The sequence below is a fragment of the Anomaloglossus baeobatrachus genome, chromosome 7, assembly GCF_048569485.1.
Source record: "Anomaloglossus baeobatrachus isolate aAnoBae1 chromosome 7, aAnoBae1.hap1, whole genome shotgun sequence".
NCBI lineage: Eukaryota > Metazoa > Chordata > Amphibia > Anura > Aromobatidae > Anomaloglossus > Anomaloglossus baeobatrachus.
In genome coordinates, this window is record NC_134359.1 from 277,223,110 (window position 1) to 277,244,830 (window position 21,721).

The window sequence follows — 21,721 nt, forward strand, 5'->3', positions numbered from 1 at the left end:
CCATCGGGTTCTATATGACGCTCTGGGCCCGGTGTACTATGATCCATGATGGCATCTGTCAGGTTCACCCTTTCAACCAATCAGAATGCAGCTTCTATTTTTAAAACTACAGTGTAAAAATAAAACCTAGTCTCTGATTGGCTGCTGTGGGAACCATTTTTATTTTCGCCTCCTAGACCAGTCTGACATTCGGCCCTTTTTAGGTTAAAAGTGATCTGAGGAAAAAAAAGAAAGCTAAGCGGCCATTAGTGCAGGAATGGTGTCGAATTTAAAACTCTTTTTTTAGCCACTTTAAGGTGGAGTCAAAAACCCTTTAAGAAAGGCTAAAAAACATAAGTCTCGCTCCTTAGAATTAGCAGCAGCGGCCATTTTGGCATCACATTTACTGCAAAATTACTATTGGTTGAAGTATGAAGTAATTTTTTTTTCCCCATAAAAACAAAATAAAGAAAAAAAAAAGGTTACACAGCTCAAAATTTAGCAGCTTTGGTAGAAATGACAAACATTTTAATCAGGGCGAATTATACAGATAAAAAAAAAAAAACACAAAATGGCTTCTCAGGGCTTTCAGGAAACACTAGGCCTCATTTACCTCACAGACTGTAACCCACGGCAACCAATCAGACCGCAGCTCTCATTTTCTAAACTGCGCTGGAGAAATGAACAGTGAATTCTGATTGGTTGCTACGGACAGCTAGAGATTTGATACATGACAACTTGTCATCTACACACACAAATAGGCGGCCATTTTGTGGACTGTGGCACATGACTGAAAAAGCGCAAAAATGCGTTCTTACTTTAGTCCCGGCCCTGTGCACAAAATGGCTGCCTTTGGCATGTTTAGTAGAAAAACAAAAATATATTCATAAATGACATCCAATGAATGAATATGGGTGCATATATACTATACCATACATTGATTCATATGCAGGGTTGTGTTTATACATTGAATTGCCCCTCTAGAAAATGAAGAGCAGAGAAAGAAGGTGAAAAAAAGCATTTGGCTATTTTTTTTTTCTTACAGATATGCAGCATATGTGATGCTGGTGGTAAAATAATGGCGCTTGTCATTTAAGATGCAGGAGCCGGAGGTGCATTATGGCCAAGAAGTGCTATAAAGGAGCGGGATCATTGAGAAAGGGGCTGAGGGAAGAAACAATGTCCCACCAACTACATACACGCATTCGAGTCGTCCTTGTCCGTCTAAAATTAATTTGACCCATTTCAGACTTCTAACCCCCACCCCCACCCCGAGTGGCAGCCATAATGCCCACTGTTACAGCCCCCTTTGGTTTTCACCCAGACCCCCTTCAATTATATGGCCATAGTGTCAATATAACACCTGAACTTCATGGTTAGGGAGGGGGAACAATGGGCGTCACAAAAAACGCAGCCTTTAGGCGCCATTCACACATTGTGTATAGGTTCATGACATATGGGACCGTCCGCAGGTCTTCTGACGGGAAGTTACACAATTACATTACCAATATTTATATATTATAATATATATATATTATAATATATATATATTATAATATATATATATATATTATAATATATATAAAAATAATATATATATATATATATATATTATAATATATATATAAAAATAATGTGTGTGTGTATATAGATATAATGTGTGTGTATGTTTTTTTTATATATATATATATATATATATATATATATATATATATATATATATATATATATATATATATATATATATATATATATATATATATATACATATATATATATATATATATACACACACACACACACACACACACACACACACACACACACGTGTATATATATATATTATATGTATACATACACACTATATTATATATAATATATATATATCACGTATGTCAATGAGTCTGTCAAGTTCGCAGACCCACGGCTGGTCCGTCAGTCATGGTTGGCGCTCGGACCCCGACACACCGATGTGTGAATACGGCATTAGAACGGATGATGTGTTTTTATAGTTTTACTTAATTTAAGGGGCAAATGCTCTTCATGGGTGCACAATCCCCCCCCCCCCTCCCTCCCCGAGTCATTTAATGCATAAGAAATGCCCCCACGCCTCGTACCAACGCCAAGAAAGCATGGAGGTGGTGGTCCAGACATTTTGCATAGTCCTTAATGGCTAATGATAATGGTGAGGATCTTTAACTCATGATTACAAAAATAAAAAATGGTGGTCCCTCGCCCGTTGCGGAATCACAGCAATGGTTGCACTGATCTAGTGCCCACAGTTGGCAGTCGTCGTGTCACATTACATACAGCACGTGCGTTACAATTCTCTCCAGCATAAACCATATACATGAACACAACATGGCATAAAAGAAAAAACAAAAACAGTGTAGTTGAATCAGGTGGACCAGGGGAAGAATCCTAGATGGGATGGGAACGGGTGAGCAGCCCTTCTTTCCCTGAGACTTAAACGTGTGAAGCAGCGGACCCCCCCTCCCCCATCCCTGTAACGTATAGAAATACTGGGTTTGTACGTCTTGTCGGCCAGCAATTACTAAGCCCCATCACCTCTAAAATTACTTGCACCTATAGGCATGTCTGCAATTTTTGGTTAAAGTGTGCTGTTGCTAGGGTATGCCAAAACTGATGGTGGCCTTACCCCTGGGACCCCAACTGATCCACAAACTTTAAAGGGACCACTGCGCAGATGTAGCGACGTGTGCTGTGTCTTTTTTTGTTCGCCTATCTACCAGACTGTGCAGGTGGCCCCCATACACTTGTGCTTAAAGGGGTTCTCCACTACTATGGGTGCAGGACAGTAAGAAAACAAAAACCCTACACTCACCTCCAGGACCGGTGCCACTTCTCCACATTGCAAAGCGCAACATCTCCTGCTGATCTCCCGACATTAAAATCGGGATAGCACATGAAATATGGCCGCCGATCAGCTGAAACCTTCACGTTTCGACAGAACAGGAATAGTTCTGGTTCAGACAACATATGAAGGCTTCAGCTGATCAGAGGGCGCTAATTTTCCGTAGAGATCATGATGCCCCCTGCTGGATATTGATGTAAGCAACCGGTGGTGGGCACAGCCCAGATTGCAGATGAGCGGCGCCGGTCTGAAGAGCAGTATTGCTTTTTTAGTCTTATAATGTCTTATACCTTAGTGGAGAGCCCCTTTAAGTTCCCTATGCATGGAAAAAAACAAAAACAGGCCCCGTCATTTTTGAAGGTCATATGCCCACCAGTCCAATCTTGTGGCATACATGAGTTATATATGCCATCTGTAGAATGAAAATACCCCCCCATTTTTTTTTATTTTTTTTTTTTTACAGGATTTTTCCAATTAAATTATCTTTTAATCTCATTACTATTGCAGGCACGATGTCCACCAAGCACGGTGACAGTTTAAAGACGACCAACCACATGCATTTTCCTATATAAACTAAAGCCATTGCTATACTGGCGCTATCATGCTGATTCTATACATACCTTTAGTTGTGAGATCGGATGTATAGTTTCTGAAATACAAGCAAGTAAAGTTTGTGAAATGCACTGTTATTTGATTGGTAGCAGCTACAGAATATCTAATAGATGAGTCATGTTTTAATAGTTATTCCAGCCCCTGTCTGCCTGCCTGTCCTTCCTCCCAGTCTCTGTTATTACAGGGGGAGGAGGGAAGGAAAAAAGGACAAGCAGACAGGGGCGGGAATAACTAGCTACCCACCTATTAGATATTCTGTAGCTGCTACCAATCAAATAACAGAGCATTTCACAAACTTTACTTGACTGTATTTCAGAAAGTATACATCCGATCTCACAACTAAAGGTATGTATAGAATCAGCATGATAGTGCCAGTATAGCACTGGCCTTAGGTTATATAGGAAAATCCTGGTGGGTGGTCCTCTTTAAGCCAAGAAGTCTGGATGCTAAGCAAAACCTGCCTAACCAAACAGATGTGGTTCCAGGACTATTGGGCAAGATATAAACCATGCCCTTCATCGTATGATACCGATGCAGAACCTCTTTGATGAATATTTATATTTTCTCTGTTGATAGATACATTTTTGGGTGAAAAGCAACCAGCAATTTTACACCTGGATGAAAATGGTCATTGGTAGATAGCAATATATTATGAATTGATGGGGAATGGAGGGGGCTAGTAGTCTACGTAGGTGATGAAGGGGCTATTTCTGTAATGTAGCCTAGGGTTGCATGATTTGATGGGGGGTTAGTAATTATGTAGGTGAGGAATGGGTTATTTCTGCATTGTAGCCTATGGCTGCATGATTTGATGGGGGGGGTTAGTAGTCTACGTAGGCGAGGAAGGGGTTATTTCCGCACTTTAGCCTATGGAGTTACAATGGTCGCATGATACATGGCAGGAAGAATAATGTTCATATACAGAAATTGCATTAAAGACTATCATCTCCGACTCTGAGACCTGTTTTTATACTTACCCTGTTTTGCAAAAATGTGCAACTCTGGTAAAATGGCTGCATTTTCCTTAGCGGACAATAAAAAAATATGGAGGAGATTTCTGATTTATTGCATGAAGATGGGGTGACATCGCCCTTATTCCGATGTGTGATAGCTAAGCTCCGTGTGATCATTAAGACTCAGGGGGTAAGGCTGCAGGATGCAAATAAAAAAAAAAAGGAATGTGGCAGATTGGTACGCCGCACGTTTCGGGTACCAAACAGGATTGGTACGCCGCGCGTTTCGGGTACCGAACGGATGCAGCAGTCTCGTTATGCCATTTCTCCTCCGCTGGATTCATTAAAGCTTGCGTCCATGCATATAGCAGGAATGAACGGGGGGTGTCAGAAGATCACTAGCAGCCATAGCATCCTGTTTTATAGATCCAAGAAGGATTAAAATTCACATCTTAAAAATAAAAAAAAAGGGTAAAGTAAGAACAAAGACCCAAACTCCTCCGAAAAAAACAAAGTGGTGGCCTCTATATTGTGCGCTGTAAGCCAACGAAGGGCAAAATCGCTCCGATTTTGGGTTGCACAAATACAGGACGATTCAGTGTGGTACATAAAAAAAAAAGAAAAAAGACAAAAATGAGGGATGGGATAGGGTCCCTGTTTACACAGGATAAAAGTCCTGAGTAGATTTCAAGTGTTGCTTTCCGGGAATTGTTTATATTAGTCTGTAAAGTGCTCCCACTGAACTTAGGCAATCAAGCCCCCCCCCGTACCAGGGGATCTCTCACTGCGGATGTGTCAGAGAGGTCGGGGGCCATGCAAGCCGGACACCTCTGGAGACAATGGAGGACTGTGGGTGCCTTTGCTGGACATCCAGTCATTCAGAGAAGCTTGGTTAGCTTTCCGGTGTGCCAGTCGATGAGTGATGGAAAAGCCAGCGTTCCCCTCCAGCTGAGACAAAATGACCAGCACCTGCCTGGGATGGAAAAGTGGGGGGCAAGTAAGAATATTAATGCAATATGCTGCAGGAAACACGCAACGTAGGCGTCCACCATCACACATTCCCAAACTACAACTGAGCAGAGAGACTCACAGGACCCCGATCCCATGGCGGTAAACTATGGATGCCGGACCTGAGCCCTGCGTGCTGCCTACTACCTGCCGCCATCCCGGCACCTCTTTATATTTGTAGATCCGGTGTGATATTATGGGGCTGAGGATGCCGGCAGGTAGGAGGCGATTTACAGGAGTGTAATTCTCAACTCTATTCCTGACCATATACAGTGTAAAAAAAAAAAAAAAAGGGAGGGGGATTTATTAAAGGGAATGTCTTTAAATATGGAAGTAGTGGTGTGTCTTTATATGCGCTTGTCAAGAGTGAGTAAAAATATTTTTATATTATAAACTTTTTGAATGAGGTGTGTCCAAACTTTTGGTCTGTACTGTACATATACAGTACACACATATATACATACACACACACACACATACACACACACACACACACACACGTATACTATTTTATTTATTTTTAAAGATTCGATGTGCCAGCAATGGAAAATCTAGACTAGAAGTCACAGGCAAATGTGGCTGCAAGTGCACTGGGGGCGCGTCAATTCAATCGCCCTTATAAACACGCCCACAGTGCACTTGCAGTCTAATTTGCCCATGACTTATCTTGCCCATGACTTATCTTGCCCATGACTTATCTTGCCCATGACTTATCTTGCCCATGACTTATCTTGCCCATGACTTATCTTGCCCATGACTTATCTTGCCCATGACTTATCTTGCCCATGACTTATCTTGCCCATGACTTATAAATCTAGTGCATAAGTCATATGCAAATTAGACTGCAAGTGCACTGTGGGCGTGTATGCACTTTGACAAGGCAGACCGACTGCACTGACACCCCCCCAGTGCACTTGCAGTCTAATTTGCATATGACTTATTATGTGCTACATTATTTATGACAGGCACATCAGATCTCTACAAAAAAAAAAAAGATTTTGGGTACTCACCGTAAAATCTCTCCCTGAGCTTTTATTGGGGGACACAGGAACCATGGGTGTATGTTTTCTGCCTCCTAGTGGCAGCAAACATACACCCATGGTTTCCTGTGTCCCCCAATGATGCGATAGAGAAAGTACCTTTTTTATTGGGGGGACGGGGACGGTGGGAGTACCTATACAACCGTACCACTAAAACAGGTCACCTATACAACTGGAGCTTCATATGAAAGTACTAATACATATGACATATCTGGCCTCATTTGCACAATATGATCACCAGACCAGGGCACTGTGACCTCCCCCCGCTATCTGCCGACATTTCTTATAAGACCCCGTGATGTCATTATGTCTATGACGGTGAAGGTGCATGCTAATAAGGGGCACCAAGATGCCGGCAGATAGGGGGAGGTTCATAGTGCCCTCATCTAGTGGCCATGGACTACCACAACCAGGGTCCTCTTTTTTCTTAATTCTAGCGTACAACCATAAAAGAAGATTTTGGGTACTCACTGTAAAATCTTTTTTTCTTGGAGCCTTCATTGGGGGACACAGCACCCGGGGTCTCTTGTGTCCCACAATGAAGCCATAAAGAAACATATTTTTTCACCAAATCTGTATACTGCTTTTAAAAGGAAGTTTCACTTGTAGTATCCTGCAGAGTAGATGTGTCAGGAGGCTACACTGCCTATGTATACAGAGATAATGAAAGGTTAAAGACCCCCATATGTATCGGCTGACAGTCTAATGTGTATGGGCTTCCCGGACAGATGACGTCAGGGGAGATAAGGATCCGGTGTGTCCGATTTCAGGCCACTGATCCGTTTTTTTCTCTAAAAAGACAAGTCCAGATCCCTGATCAGTGCGATCTATATATACACACATTAGATATACCAATATACTCTAGTATAAGTCGAGTATAAGCCCATTTTTTTATGCTGAAAGTGGCCCCTTAGGCTTATACGCGAGTAAGGGTCCCACAAAAAATTATTCTAACCTGTTCTCTGTTCCCATGGTGTCCTCTTTCCTGCTTCTTGTGGACCGCAGGCATATGGACCTCTCAATGATCGTGGCCAGTACACGGGGCCGCCGCTGCAGTCATCACTTTAATTCAGTTGAATACTTTGCGGCGGCCCCATCAGAGCTTTACTTCTGTTAAATGCTTTGCGGCACCACAAAGCATTCAACTGAAGTAAAGTGATGACAGCAGCAGTGGCCCTATGTACCGGCCGCGATCATTGAGAGGTCTAACTGCCTGTGGTCCGCAAGACGTAGGTAAGAGGACACCACAGGAACGGAGGACAGGGGAGAATATTTTTTGTGTGTATGTGAACAGCAGCAGAACAGGGAACAAAAAAAAGTGTCCAAAATGAGGGCATTACTACAGGGGACATGGACGGGGCACATTACTGCAGGACGGGGGACAAGGATGGGCACATTACTAAAGGACGGGGGACAAGGACGGGGCACATTACTAAAGGACGGGGCACATTACTACAGGGGACATGGACGGGGCACATTACTGGGGGACAAGGATGGGCACATTACTAAAGGACGGGGGACAAGGACAGGGCACATTACTACAGGGGACATGGATGGGGCACATTACTACAGGATGGTGCACAAAGATGGGCATATTACAGGATGGGGACAAGAATGGGCACATTACTACACGGGACATGGATGGGGCACATTACTACAGGATGATGCACAAGAATGAGCACATTACAGGACGGGGACAAGGATGGGCACATTACTACAGGATGGGGCACATTACAGGATGAGGCTCAGGAATGGGCACATTACTACACGGGACATGGATGGGGCACATTACTACAGGATGGGGCACATTACTAGAAGGGGGGGACAAGGATGTGCACATTACTACAGGATGGTGACAAGGATGTGCACATTACTACAGGATGGTGACAAGGATGGGCACATTACTACAGGGTGGTGACAAGGATGTGCACATTACTACAGGATGGAGACAAGGATGGGCACATTACTACAGGATGGTGACAAGGATGGGCACATTACTACAGGATGGTGACAAGGATGGGCACATTACTACAGGATGGTGACAAGGATGGGCACATTACTACAGGATGGTGACAAGGATGGGCACATTACTACAGGATGGTGACAAGGATGGGCACATTACTACAGGATGGTGACAAGGATGGGCACATTACTACAGGATGGTGACAAGGATGGGCACATTACTACAGGATGGTGACAAGGATGGGCACATTACTACAGGATGGTGACAAGGATGGGCACATTACTACAGGATGGTGACAAGGATGTGCACATTACTACAGGATGGTGACAAGGATGGGCACATTACTACAGGATGGGGCACATTACTAGAAGGGGGTGACAAGGATGTGCACATTACTACAGGATGGGCACATTACTGCAAGGGGGGACAAGGATGGGGCACATTACATTATATTGGTATCCATTTTTATTTTTGAAATGTACCAGTAGCTGCTGCATTTCCCACCCTAGGCTTATACACGAGTCATTAAGTTTTCCCAGTTTTTGTGGTAAAATTAGAGGCCTCGGCTTATACTCTAGTATACACGGTAGTCAGCACTGTATATACACTGATGAGGAGGGTCACTCACCTGTGTAGCGGTGGGACGCTGTCGCTGGTTTTGAGGCTGCCCCGGGTGGACACCACATTGAAGCTGTCCGTGCAGTCACACTGGATGTGCAGGAAGGACTTGGGATGTCGGTTCTCTACCACCACAATGAGCCCGGCCCATCCGTGTGTTAGATAATAGCAGGTCATCCCCTCCCGACCCTAAAAATAAGAGGATAGGAACACCTTATAATGATAGAAGTTCCCCACAGCACATGCCGGAATAAAGACTGATTGATTTTTGCAGAGAACCAGTGAGTTATCATAGCGAGCCTCTACCTCGTGCCGCTCCCCCTTGTCCTCTGTCAGCAGGATAATGGCATCCGCGAGCGTCGTCGGCTGGGCTTCTACTTGCTCAACCATGACAAGCCGGGAACTATAAATGGCCAAGATGTACCCCATGGGGTCTGCAGCGGAGCGGCGATTATTGCCGCTACCCGTGGGACTGGACGCTGAAAAACAAGACGAAAGTTATGGGTTAGTTCTCATATAAGTCGTCCCAATCTATCCCGGCACGCGTCCATCACAGCCGGACGGGGCCTTACCTTGCAGTATGGAGGATCCCCCCAGATTTAAGGTCTGCCAGTGGTTGAAGGCACAACACACCACCGCGTATTCTCCCGGTTCCAGCATTACGTCGCACCCTACAAACTTCTTCACCGCCCTTTTGCTGTGCGCCATGAGCCGGCCCAACATCACTTTCCCTGTCCCGCCATGAGATGCCCGGAAAACCATGATGCAGAGGTCCAGGAGGTGACTGTCCACAGTGTCCGATCGTCTGCAGACACAGAGGAGATAGCAAGAATATGACGCCCAGCCATGTGCCAAACATTCACCCAGCCATGTGCCAAACATACACCCAGCCATGTGCCAAACATACACCCAGCCATGTGCCAAACATACACCCAGCCATGTGCCAAACATTCACCCAGCCATGTGCCAAACATACACCCAGCCATGTGCCAAACATACACCCAGCCATGTGCCAAAAGTACCCTGAACCATTTTTCGTTTTTACCATGTTCTTTTTCCTTCCCATACTTATTTTATTATTATTTTACTGGCTTAAAAGGGAATCTGTCACCAGGTTTTTGCTCCCGCATCTGAGAGCTGCATAATGTAGAGACAGAGACCCTGATTCCAGCGATGTGTTACTTACTGAGCTGTTTGCTGTTATTTTGATACAATCAATGTTTTCTCTGCTGCAGATCTAGCAGTTATACAGAGCTCATGAATATGCTGGACTACCTGCAGCACGCCAAGTAGTCCTGTAATGATAGTCTACTGCTGATTAAACAGTGATTTTATCAAAATTGAACTAAGCAGCCCAGTAAGTGACACATCGCTGGAATCAGGGTCTCTGTCTCTACGTTATGTTGTTCTTAGATTAGGTGGCAAAAACCTCGTAACTGATTCCCTTTAATCGGCAGGAGATCATTACAGGACTACTAGGTGGGCTGCAGGTAGTCCAGCCTATTCATGAGCTCTGTATAACTGCTAGATCTGCAGCAGAGAAAACATTGAGACAGCAAACAGCTCAGTAAGTGACGCATCATTGGAATCAGGATCTCTGACCCTTCGTTATGCTTCTCTCAGACTAGATGGCGAAAACCTGGTGACAGATTCTCTTTGAAAAAACGGTTTCTTTATTTTTCAGGAGATGGAGATGTGCGAGCGCCTTCTATTTAACGTACTGAGCTGTAGCTTTTATTGCTACCATTTGGGGGGTATAAATGATGTTTCAATCACTTTTTATTGCATTTTCTTTGGGGGGGGGGGGGGGGGAAGAGACTAAAAAACAGCAATTATGGAGGTTGGATTTTTTTTTAAATAAATTCAGATTTTGACTGGTCACTTTTTTTTTTTTTTTTTTAAACTTTACTTAATTGTGTTGCCTTTGGCTGGGCTTCAACAGGGTACCAAGATGGCAGCCATGGGGGTCTTCAGCAGACGCCTAGAGGCTGCAGTAACCCAATAGCACATTGGTTTGTTGCCATTACAGCTATTTGTATTGTCGGCGGCACCTTCCCTGTACGGTGCAGACTCCATGACATAATACATTATGCAGTGGAAAGGGGTTAACCAAGGTAGCGGCCATGGGGTCTTCAGCAGACCTCTGGAGGCCGCAGTACCCCAACGGCGCCTTGGTTCGCTGCCGTTACAAGGGTTTGTACTGTCGGCATATTCCTTGTGTGGTGCGGACTTCATACATTCAACTCCATGACAGTGATCCATCATGGAGTGGAAAGGGGTTGTAAAAAAAAAATAATATCAGCTTAGAAGCTTCAATATTGCTTGGAATAGTCAGCAATATGGCACCTAAACCTGTGGACGGTTGGCGGGGTCTCATTGTTAACCTGGGGGTCCTGGATAAACACAGCTGCCCGGCTCATAACAATCCAGATCTATGACAACTGTATTGAGAGGACAGAGCCTCCCCAGACGAGGACAGAGCCTCCCCAGACGAGGACAGAGCCTCCCCAGACGAGGACAGAGCCTCCCCAGACGAGGACAGAGCCTCACCAGACGAGGACAGAGCCTCCCCAGACGAGGACAGAGCCTCCCCAGACGAGGACAGAGCCTCCCCAGACGAGGACAGAGCCTCCCCAGACGAGGACAGAGCCTCCCCAGACGAGGACAGAGCCTCCCCAGACGAGGACAGAGCCTCCCCAGACGAGGACAGAGCCTCACCAGACGAGGACAGAGCCTCACCAGACGAGGACAGAGCCTCACCAGACGAGGACAGAGCCTCACCAGACGAGGACAGAGCCTCCCCAGACGAGGACAGAGCCTCCCCAGACGAGGACAGAGCCTCACCAGACGAGGACAGAGCCTCACCAGACGAGGACAGAGCCTCCCCAGACGAGGACAGAGCCTCCCCAGACGAGGACAGAGCCTCCCCAGACGAGGACAGAGCCTCCCCAGACGAGGACAGAGCCTCCCCAGACGAGGACAGAGCCTCACCAGAAGAGGACAGAGCCTCCCCAGACGAGGACAGAGCCTCCCCAGACGAGGACAGAGCCTCCCCAGACGAGGGCGGAGCCTCCCCAGACGAGGGCAGAGCCTCCCCAGACGAGGGCAGAGCCTCCCCAGACGAGGGCAGAGCCTCACCAGACGAGGGCAGAGCCTCACCAGACGAGGGCAGAGCCTCACCAGACGAGGGCAGAGCCTCACCAGACGAGGGCAGAGCCTCACCAGACGAGGGCAGAGCCTCACCAGACGAGGACAGAGCCTCCCCAGACGAGGCCAGAGCCTCCCCAGACGAGGACAGAGCCTCCCCAGACGAGGCCAGAGCCTCACCAGACGAGGACAGAGCCTCCCCAGACGAGGGCGGAGCCTCCCCAGACGAGGGCAGAGCCTCCCCAGACGAGGGCAGAGCCTCCCCAGACGAGGGCAGAGCCTCACCAGACGAGGGCAGAGCCTCACCAGACGAGGGCAGAGCCTCACCAGACGAGGGCAGAGCCTCACCAGACGAGGGCAGAGCCTCACCAGACGAGGGCAGAGCCTCACCAGACGAGGACAGAGCCTCCCCAGACGAGGCCAGAGCCTCCCCAGACGAGGACAGAGCCTCCCCAGACGAGGCCAGAGCCTCACCAGACAAGGCCAGAGCCTCACCAGACAAGGCCAGAGCCTCACCAGACGAGGACAGAGCCTCACCAGACGAGGCCAGAGCCTCACCAGACGAGGCCAGAGCCTCACCAGACGAGGCCAGAGCCTCACCAGACGAGGCCAGAGCCTCACCAGACGAGGACAGAGCCTCACCAGACGAGGACAGAGCCTCACCAGACGAGGACAGAAGAAGAAGCCATTTTTCCCCCCTTTTAAATCTATAGACGTTACAGAAAGAGCTCAGGAGATAATTGCCCGGCTCCTTCCATTGCTCCCGTAGACTTCAATGGAGAAAGTTACCTCTTTACTGGAAAATATAGTGTTTGATAGCCATGGATTGGCAAATAAGGGGTCACAGAATTGGGTTTGTAAGATTTGAGCTGGTTTATACTACACGCTATGGTGATGTGCTGATCCGGTCTTGGGTGCAGCTACGCACGCCCTTCATTAATGCACCGGTTTCCCTTTGGAGACGTCTTCACTTGAATATTAAGATATCAGCAACTTTCTAATCTATTCCGGATGCGATCTTAAGGAAAGCAGCTTTGGGGAAGTTGATCCTCTCGATGACATTAATGTGACGTGTAATTCCTCACTTGCCACATGGTGGCGCTGCAGGGAAAGCGAACCCCTGCTGCCGGGATCCCCTACAATTTACAGCCGATCACTGGGGGTCTACACAGGGGGGACACCTTGAGATGAGCAGATCACCCTTTCAGACTCCTCTTTGGGGTCTTGTCTTTTACCTGCTGCCTTCCTGGAATAGGGAGAACTCCAGCGCCGTCCTCTCCACCACGGTGAGCGACGTTACAGTCACGGGGGTTGATGCCTTGTTTGGGAAAGTGCCCTGAACCCGGACTTCATGCCAGTCCGTGTGGATCTTGCAGATATCGACCGAGTCAAAATACCTGCGGACATCAAAAGCGAAATATTAGAGGAGCGGAGAAACTATCATATGTTGTAAACAGTGTCCACCGCCATTAACTTGAGAACGGCGGCAGCTATAGGCATAGAAGTGGTGTCTAGGTATAGTAAAGGAGCCATGCGCTACGCAATGAAACCACGTATGGCGCCACCTGGTGGAAAACAACGGAGTTAGTATTTTTATCTCGAAAACGGAACGAGATAGAGAAAAAAAGTGAATTACAAAGTTGTAGGGCATCATCAATTCAATACGAATGGACACCTTGCATACAGAAATGCTATGATATGAAACCCATGACCCCCCCAAAACATTGAATGCTGGTCACGCATATGGCGTGGGGGGGGTCATGGGTTTCATATCACAGCATTTTTGTATGCAAGGTGTCGATTCGTATTGAATGGATGATGCCCTACAACTTTGTAATTCACTTTTTTTCTCTATCTGGTTCCATTTTCGAGATAAAAATGTCTTCCACCAGGTGGCGCTATAGGTGGTTTCATTGCGTAGTGCATGGATACTTTACTATACCTAGACACCACTTCTATGCCTATAGCTGCCGCCGTTCTCCAGTTAAAGGCGGTGGACACACGGTATTTAGTCAAATAGGACAAAGCAGAGGATGGTGGTGGATCCTCTGCCCTTTTGCGGAGAGTTCAGGGTGTCTTTCATACATCCGGCTTTATTCTCCAGTAGTGTGGATCTAGGACACCAGATTGTAGCAAATAAAAGGGACTATGAGGGCGAAACTTGGGGCAGTCACCATATCTTAGTAGGTCGAAGGGGTAGAGGCTATGGGCTCCTGTGGATCTATACAGAGTGCGGAGCGAGCACCGAAGCCCCCCACACACATCAGATGAACTGTACAATTTCTGGTGGGACCAGCCGAACATCTGAGTTGTAGGAAGGGGGGGGGGGGGAGCTACATCATTGGGAACCCATGGTTTTCTTAGGGCATCTCACAATTGGAACAAGCAAGCAAAATTGTAACTGTGAGGCAGATAGACGGACCCCCCACCCCGAATGGAGGTCCTGTGGGGCAGATAGACGGTCCATCACCCCAAATGGAGGTCCTGTGGGGCAGATAGACGGACCATCACCCCAAATGGAGGTCCTGTGGGTCAGATAGACAGACCATCACCCCGAATGGAGGTCCTGTGGGGCAGATACACGGACCATCACCCTGAATGGAGGTCCTGTGGGGCAGATAGACGGACCCTCACCCCAAATGGGGGGCACATACACGGACCATCACCCCGAATGGAGGTCCTGTGGGGCAGATAGACGGTCCATCACCCCAAATGGAGGTCCTGTGGGGCAGATAGACGGACCATCACCCCAAATGGAGGTCCTGTGGGGCAGATAGACGGACCATCACCCCAAATGGAGGTCCTGTGGGGCAGATAGACGGACCCTCACCCCAAATGGAGGTCCTGTGGGGCAGATAGACGGACCTTCACCCCGAATGGAGGTCCTGTGGGGCAGATAGACGGTCCATCACCCCAAATGGAGGTCCTGTGGGGCAGATAGACGGACCATCACCCCAAATGGAGGTCCTGTGGGGCAGATAGACGGACCATCACCCCAAATGGAGGTCCTGTGGGGCAGATAGACGGACCCTCACCCCAAATGGAGGTCCTGTGGGGCAGATAGACGGACCCTCACCCCAAATGGAGGTCCTGTGGGGCAGATAGACGGTCCATCACCCCAAATGGAGGTCCTGTGGGGCAGATAGACGGACCATCACCCCAAATGGAGGTCCTGTGGGTCAGATAGACGGACCTTCACCCCGAATGGAGGTCCTGTGGGGCAGATACACGGACCATCACCCCGAATGGAGGTCCTGTGGGGCAGATAGACGGTCCATCACCCCAAATGGAGGTCCTGTGGGGCAGATAGACGGACCATCACCCCAAATGGAGGTCCTGTGGGGCAGATAGACGGACCATCACCCCAAATGGAGGTCCTGTGGGGCAGATAGACGGACCATCACCCCCAAATGGAGGTCCTGTGGGGCAGATAGAGGGTCCATCACCCCAAATGGAGGTCCTGTGGGGCAGATAGACGGACCATCACCCCAAATGGAGGTCCTGTGGGTCAGATAGACGGACCATCACCCCGAATGGAGGTCCTGTGGGGCAGATAGACGGACCATCACCCCGAATGGAGGTCCTGTGGGGCAGATAGACGGACCATCACCCCGAATGGAGGTCCTGTGGGGCAGATACACGGACCATCACCCCGAATGGAGGTCCTGTGGGGCAGATAGACGGACGGTCCATCACCCCGAATGGAGGTCCTGTGGTTTTCCAGGATTCTGTACCCACCTGACGAGCGTTGCTCACTTACCGGATGAAGTCGCTGTATTCCATCCAGAAGACGCCTTCACTGCTACCGTGGGGCATCAGCTCATGTTTGAGTGAAGAGGTCCACAAAGGCGACTCGTCCGACCAGCTTCCATTCCAGGAGAAGCGACCCCAGGGGTTACGGAGACGGAGAAGGCTGCAGAGGAAGGATGGCAAAAGATTAAGAGGAGAAAAACCATCTCGCTCCTCAGAGTTATTCCCATATCATTAGGGTATGCCATGATTGTCCGACCTTCGACCCCTTTTCAGACGGCTGCGGATGGATAGGAACACAGAGGGGAGACTGATGGCAAATGTAGACCTGAAGCAGCATGGTCATGTGAGGACTCCTGTACCTTACATGACTCACTTCCTGTAACAGCCGGGCGGTTGCTGTGAGTGACAACAGGTGAGTATTTCTGGTGATCAGAGCTGTGTAGCTGTGATCGTGAGAAATGAATGAGTGATCAGACTGCTGATCCTTATAGTCCCCTAAGGGGACTAGTAAAATAAGGGAAAAAAAAAAAGTTTTAAAAAATAAAAAGCCTAAAAAGTTCAAAACACCCTCCATTCGCCCCATTGAAAATTATTAAAAGGGTAAAAAAAAAAAAAATACACACACACACACACACACACACACACACACACACACGGTATCACTGAGGTCAAAAATGCCCGATCAAAATATAAGTTTAATCTGATTGGTAAACGGCGTAGCGGCACAAAAAATTCCAAACCCCAAAATTACGTTTTTTGGTTGTCACAAATTTTGCGCAAAATGCAGTAACAGGTGATCAAAATGTAGCATCTGCCCAAACATGATACTGTTAAAAACGTCAGCTCAAAACGCAAAAAAATAAGCCGTCACTGAGCCATAGATCCTAAAAAAATGAGAACGCAACGGAAAACGGCGCAAAAAGTGCCTCACTTTTTTTGGACAAACCTGAAATTTTTTTTAACCCCTTAGAGAAGAGTAAACCTATACATGTTTGGTGTCTATGAACTTGCACCGACCTCAGACATCACACCAACACATCGGTTTTACCATATAATGAACACTGAATAAAATCTCAAAAATGAATGAATGAATGAATGAATGAATGAATGAATGAATGAATGAATGAATGAATGAATGAATGGGAATTTTGTGGCTAAAGCATCAAAAATGGCTCGTAACTCGTAAATGCAAACATCTGACAGTAATACGTTCTCCTTACCGGTGAGTGAGGACGTCTCGTACGTCCAGTATGGAGTAAGCGTGTCGAGGTCTTAGCCCGACACTTTCGTAGGCCGCGTCGTCCACCTTCATGTTCCCACCTCCACAGGACGCCCCCATTAGAAACCTGGAGTATAACAAGACAAGTGAGCTCCTGGGGCAAATAAAGGGCTGTGTATTACACAGGCGGCCCTATATACAGGCTCTGTATTACACAGGCGGCCCTATACACAGGCTGTGTATTACACAGGCGGCCCTATATACAGGCTGTGTATTACACAGGCGGCCCTATACACAGGCTCTGTATTACACAGGCGGCCCTATACACAGACTCTGTATTACACAGGCGGCCCTATATACAGGCTCTGTATTACACAGGCGGCCCTATATACAGGCTCTGTATTACACAGGCGGCCCTATATACAGGCTGTGTATTACACAGGCGGCCCTATATACAGGCTGTGTATTACACAGGCGGCCCTATATACAGGCTGTGTATTACACAGGCGACCCTATATACAGGCTCTGTATTACACAGGCGGCCCTATATACAGGCTCTGTATTACACAGGCGGCCCTATATACAGGCTCTGTATTACACAGGCGGCCCTATATACAGGCTCTGTATTACACAGGCGGCCCTATACACAGGCTCTGTATTACACAGGCGGCCCTATACACAGGCTCTGTATTACACAGGCGGCCCTATATACAGGCTCTGTATTACACAGGTGGCACTATATACAGGCTCTGTATTACACAGGTGGCCCTATACACAGGCTCTGTATTACACAGGTGGCACTATACACAGGCTCTGTATTACACAGGTGGCCCTATATACAGGCTCTGTATTACACAGGTGGCCCTATACACAGGCTCTGTATTACACAGGTGGCCCTATACACAGGCTCTGTAATACACAGGTGGCCCTATACACAGGCTCTGTATTACACAGGTGGCCCTATACACAGGCTCTGTATTACACAGGTGGCCCTATACACAGACTCTGTATTACACAGGTGGCCCTATACACAGGCTCTGTATTACACAGGTGGCCCTATACACAGGCTCTGTAATACACAGGTGGCCCTATATACAGGCTCTGTATTACACAGGTGGCCCTATATACAGGCTCTGTATTACACAGGTGGCCCTATACACAGACTCTGTATTACACAGGTGGCCCTATACACAGGCTCTGTATTACACAGGTGGCCCTATATACAGGCTCTGTATTACACAGGTGGCCCTATATACAGGCTCTGTATTACACAGGTGGCCCTATACACAGACTCTGTATTACACAGGTGGCCCTATACACAGGCTCTGTATTACACAGGTGGCCCTATACACAGGCTCTGTATTACACAGGCGGCCCTATATACAGGCTCTGTATTACACAGGCGGCCCTATACACAGGCTCTGTATTACACAGGTGGCCCTATATACAGGCTCTGTATTACACAGGCGGCCCTATACACAGGCTCTGTATTACACAGGCGGCCCTATACACAGGCTCTGTATTACACAGGTGGCCCTATACACAGACTCTGTATTACACAGGTGGCCCTATACACAGGCTCTGTATTACACAGGTGGCCCTATACACAGGCTCTGTATTACACAGGCGACCCTATATACACAGCTCTCACATACGTCTGATAGCGGTAGTACAGTCAGTGCATGGGATGAGGACATTTCTGCTCTCACCCGGCTTCTTTGGAGCTCAGCATTTTGGCCCAGATGAGGTCCGTGTCCACCGTCTCCTCTCGGGGGTTGGTGGAGCTGACCTGAAGCATCAGGCTCTCGCAGGGCGCGCCCGTCAGCGTGGCCAGACCTTCGATGGCGCGACCGGCCTGGAGGGCAAAGTAGGATCCGTGAAGCTTGGCCAGGGCCTTCTCGATCAGGGCCACCCAGAGCTGCTTCCTTTGGGCCTGTATGGACGACAAATGGCACGCTGATGAACGAGAACCGGATGCAAGAGAATGGGGGGAGGGGGGGTCCAGATTTTTTACGCACCTGAGAAAAGAGAAGATACCCGGCTTCATCACATGGCAACATGTCGTCCACCAGCACGGTGCTCCAGGTGCCATCTTTGCATAGTCGCACCTGATAAGCTCCTTCTGGGGATATGGTCCTTGTGATCATCACCCTCTCCACCAGCTCTGGTCTTTCCGCCAACACGGCCAGCGCACTGAGGAACCTGGAAAGATCAGAAGACATCATCGGTATATGGGTCTGTTCACATGGTGCATTGTATATATAAATGTGCTGCAGCCCCTCTTATTTTGGACACTTGCCCATGACTATCGGCAATAAAATGCTGATAATCTGCCACATCAAGAAGGACAAGAATAAAAGACATGGCTGGTTTTTTTTTTGCATGAATAGCGCCCCCTTAGTCCATGTGGTAGTGTCTAGTACTGCAGTGGGCTTACAATCCTGGCAATAGCGTAGGGCAGGGGTTGGGAACCTATAGCTTGTGACACAGATGTGGCTGTGTTGATGGCCGCATCTGGCTCACAGACAAATCTTAAAAAAAAAACAAAAACAAAAAAAAAACCTATTTTCCGTTTTGTAAAAAGCACTTTTTTCACCCCAAAAATAAGGGGGGGGGGGGGGGGAGGTCGTCTTACAAATTGCATATGGCTTACCGGGGCAGCAAAATGGTGGCGCAGGGTCGGCGATACTGCGGCGGGCGCCATTGATCTGTCGGCGGGATGCTTTGAATCTCCCACAGTTGACAAGATGGACTTCAAGAAAATGACCGCAGAAGCGGCGCATGTGCAGACAGGACTTTGAGGCTTTCTTCTTGAAGTCCATCCCGTTCATCTGCACATGCGCCGCGGCCATTTTCTTGAAGTCCATCCCGTTGATCTGCACATGCACCGCGGCCATTTTCTTGAAGTCCATCCCGTTCATCTGCACATGCACCGCGGCCATTTTCTTGAAGTCCATCCCGTTCATCTGCACATGCGCCGCGGCCATTTTATTGAAGTCCATCCCGTTCATCTGCACATGCGCCGCGGCCATTTTCTTGAAGTCAATTTTCTCAACTGCGGGAGATTCAAAGCATCCCGCCGACAGATCAATGGCGCCCGCAGCAGTATTGCTGGCCCTCCACACACGGACCCTCTTGAGCCGCGACCCACCTTCCCACGTGCCCTCAACATAGACTACCCTGCCTCCTGAGACCTTCTGAGCGGCTATACCACCGCCGCACTCATATAATTACGATTTTAAAATATGTGGCGCTCATGGCTCTCTCAGTCAAGAAGGTTCCTGACCCCTGGTGTAGGGCGTCAGGGAAAATAAATGTCCCCCTTTTGCACAGACGCAGATGCCGGTACTCACCAGCAGTTTCCCAGCAGCCCTTGCAATATGTCGGAAGGTCTCGGCGTGCGAAAGACGGACCACTTCACCCCGCGGTCTTTGAAGATGCTGCAGTTGATCTCTTGCGGTCGCAGCCATTGTTTCACCCTTTGCTGGACGCTGTCGGATTCTGGGAAACCAACGGAACGTGGCCCCGGGGGAAAGCTGTCGTCCACGAAATTCACTCTGTTCTGGGGATTAGCCAAAAGGATAAGTGTCAGGGAGGAAAAAAAGAGCGAGACGGGGTGAGTGGGGGACAAGGGTCGTACAGCTGAGTGCAACCAACGGGGGATAATGTGGTGAGGAGCACCTGGGTCACCATCCATGGATGGAGGCAGAGAGTACAAGCATAAAAAGGTAAGTAATGCCGTCAGAGGGTGCGCAATATTAGATATAATATATAGAGTCATTACACACAGAGGGATCTATTCCTATATATTATATAGAGTCATTACACACAGAGGGATCTATTCCTATGTATTATATAGAGTCATTACACACAGAAGGATCTATTCCTATATATTATATAGAGTCATTACACACAGAGGGATCTATTCCTATATATTATAGAGTCATTACACACAGAAGGATCTATTCCTATATATTATATAGAGTCATTACACACAGAGGGATCTATTCCTATGTATTATATAGAGTCATTACACACAGAGGGATCTATTCCTATGTATTATATAGAGTCATTACACACAGAAGGATCTATTCCTATATATTATATAGAGTCATTACACACAGAGGGATCTATTCCTATATATTATAGAGTCATTACACACAGAAGGATCTATTCCTATATATTATATAGAGTCATTACACACAGAGGGATCTATTCCTATATATTATATGATGGAAGATGATGGATGATTGTGTGGGAGCGCACAGTTTCCCCCTCACACCTCAGTCTCCCGTCACATTAAACAGAAGCCATTGTCCTGTGGTGTCTCGTAGGACGCCGCCGGTGTCAGGTTCACCTTTTGGTGTCAAGTTCATAGTGTAACGTCTCCTTGTTGACGATCGCTGGCTCCAGCGCAGGTGACGAGGCTTCGCTGGAACGTGGCCACGTGCACAATGGTTACCAGGATCGCTTCTCGCAACAACGAACAAAGATGTATGGTGCCGGGGGTGGGGGCTGCGCTTACACACAACGGGGCTATGTGATCAGAGATGA

At 47.8% G+C, this 21,721-nt stretch overlaps 1 protein-coding gene across 1 annotated transcript in view; it reads right to left on the bottom strand.

Moving 5' to 3' along the window:
* Positions 1–3,851: 3,851 nt before the first annotated feature.
* The window catches only part of CAPN15 (calpain 15), a 29,665-nt gene continuing 11,795 nt past the window's right edge, over positions 3,852–21,721 (bottom strand). The window contains 10 exon segments of the mRNA XM_075318199.1: positions 3,852–5,392; positions 9,059–9,237; positions 9,355–9,527; positions 9,621–9,853; positions 13,431–13,592; positions 15,956–16,108; positions 17,169–17,294; positions 18,877–19,100; positions 19,186–19,369; positions 20,521–20,729. Coding sequence (XP_075174314.1) covers positions 5,215–5,392; positions 9,059–9,237; positions 9,355–9,527; positions 9,621–9,853; positions 13,431–13,592; positions 15,956–16,108; positions 17,169–17,294; positions 18,877–19,100; positions 19,186–19,369; positions 20,521–20,729 — 1,821 coding nt within the window. The 3' untranslated portion in view covers positions 3,852–5,214.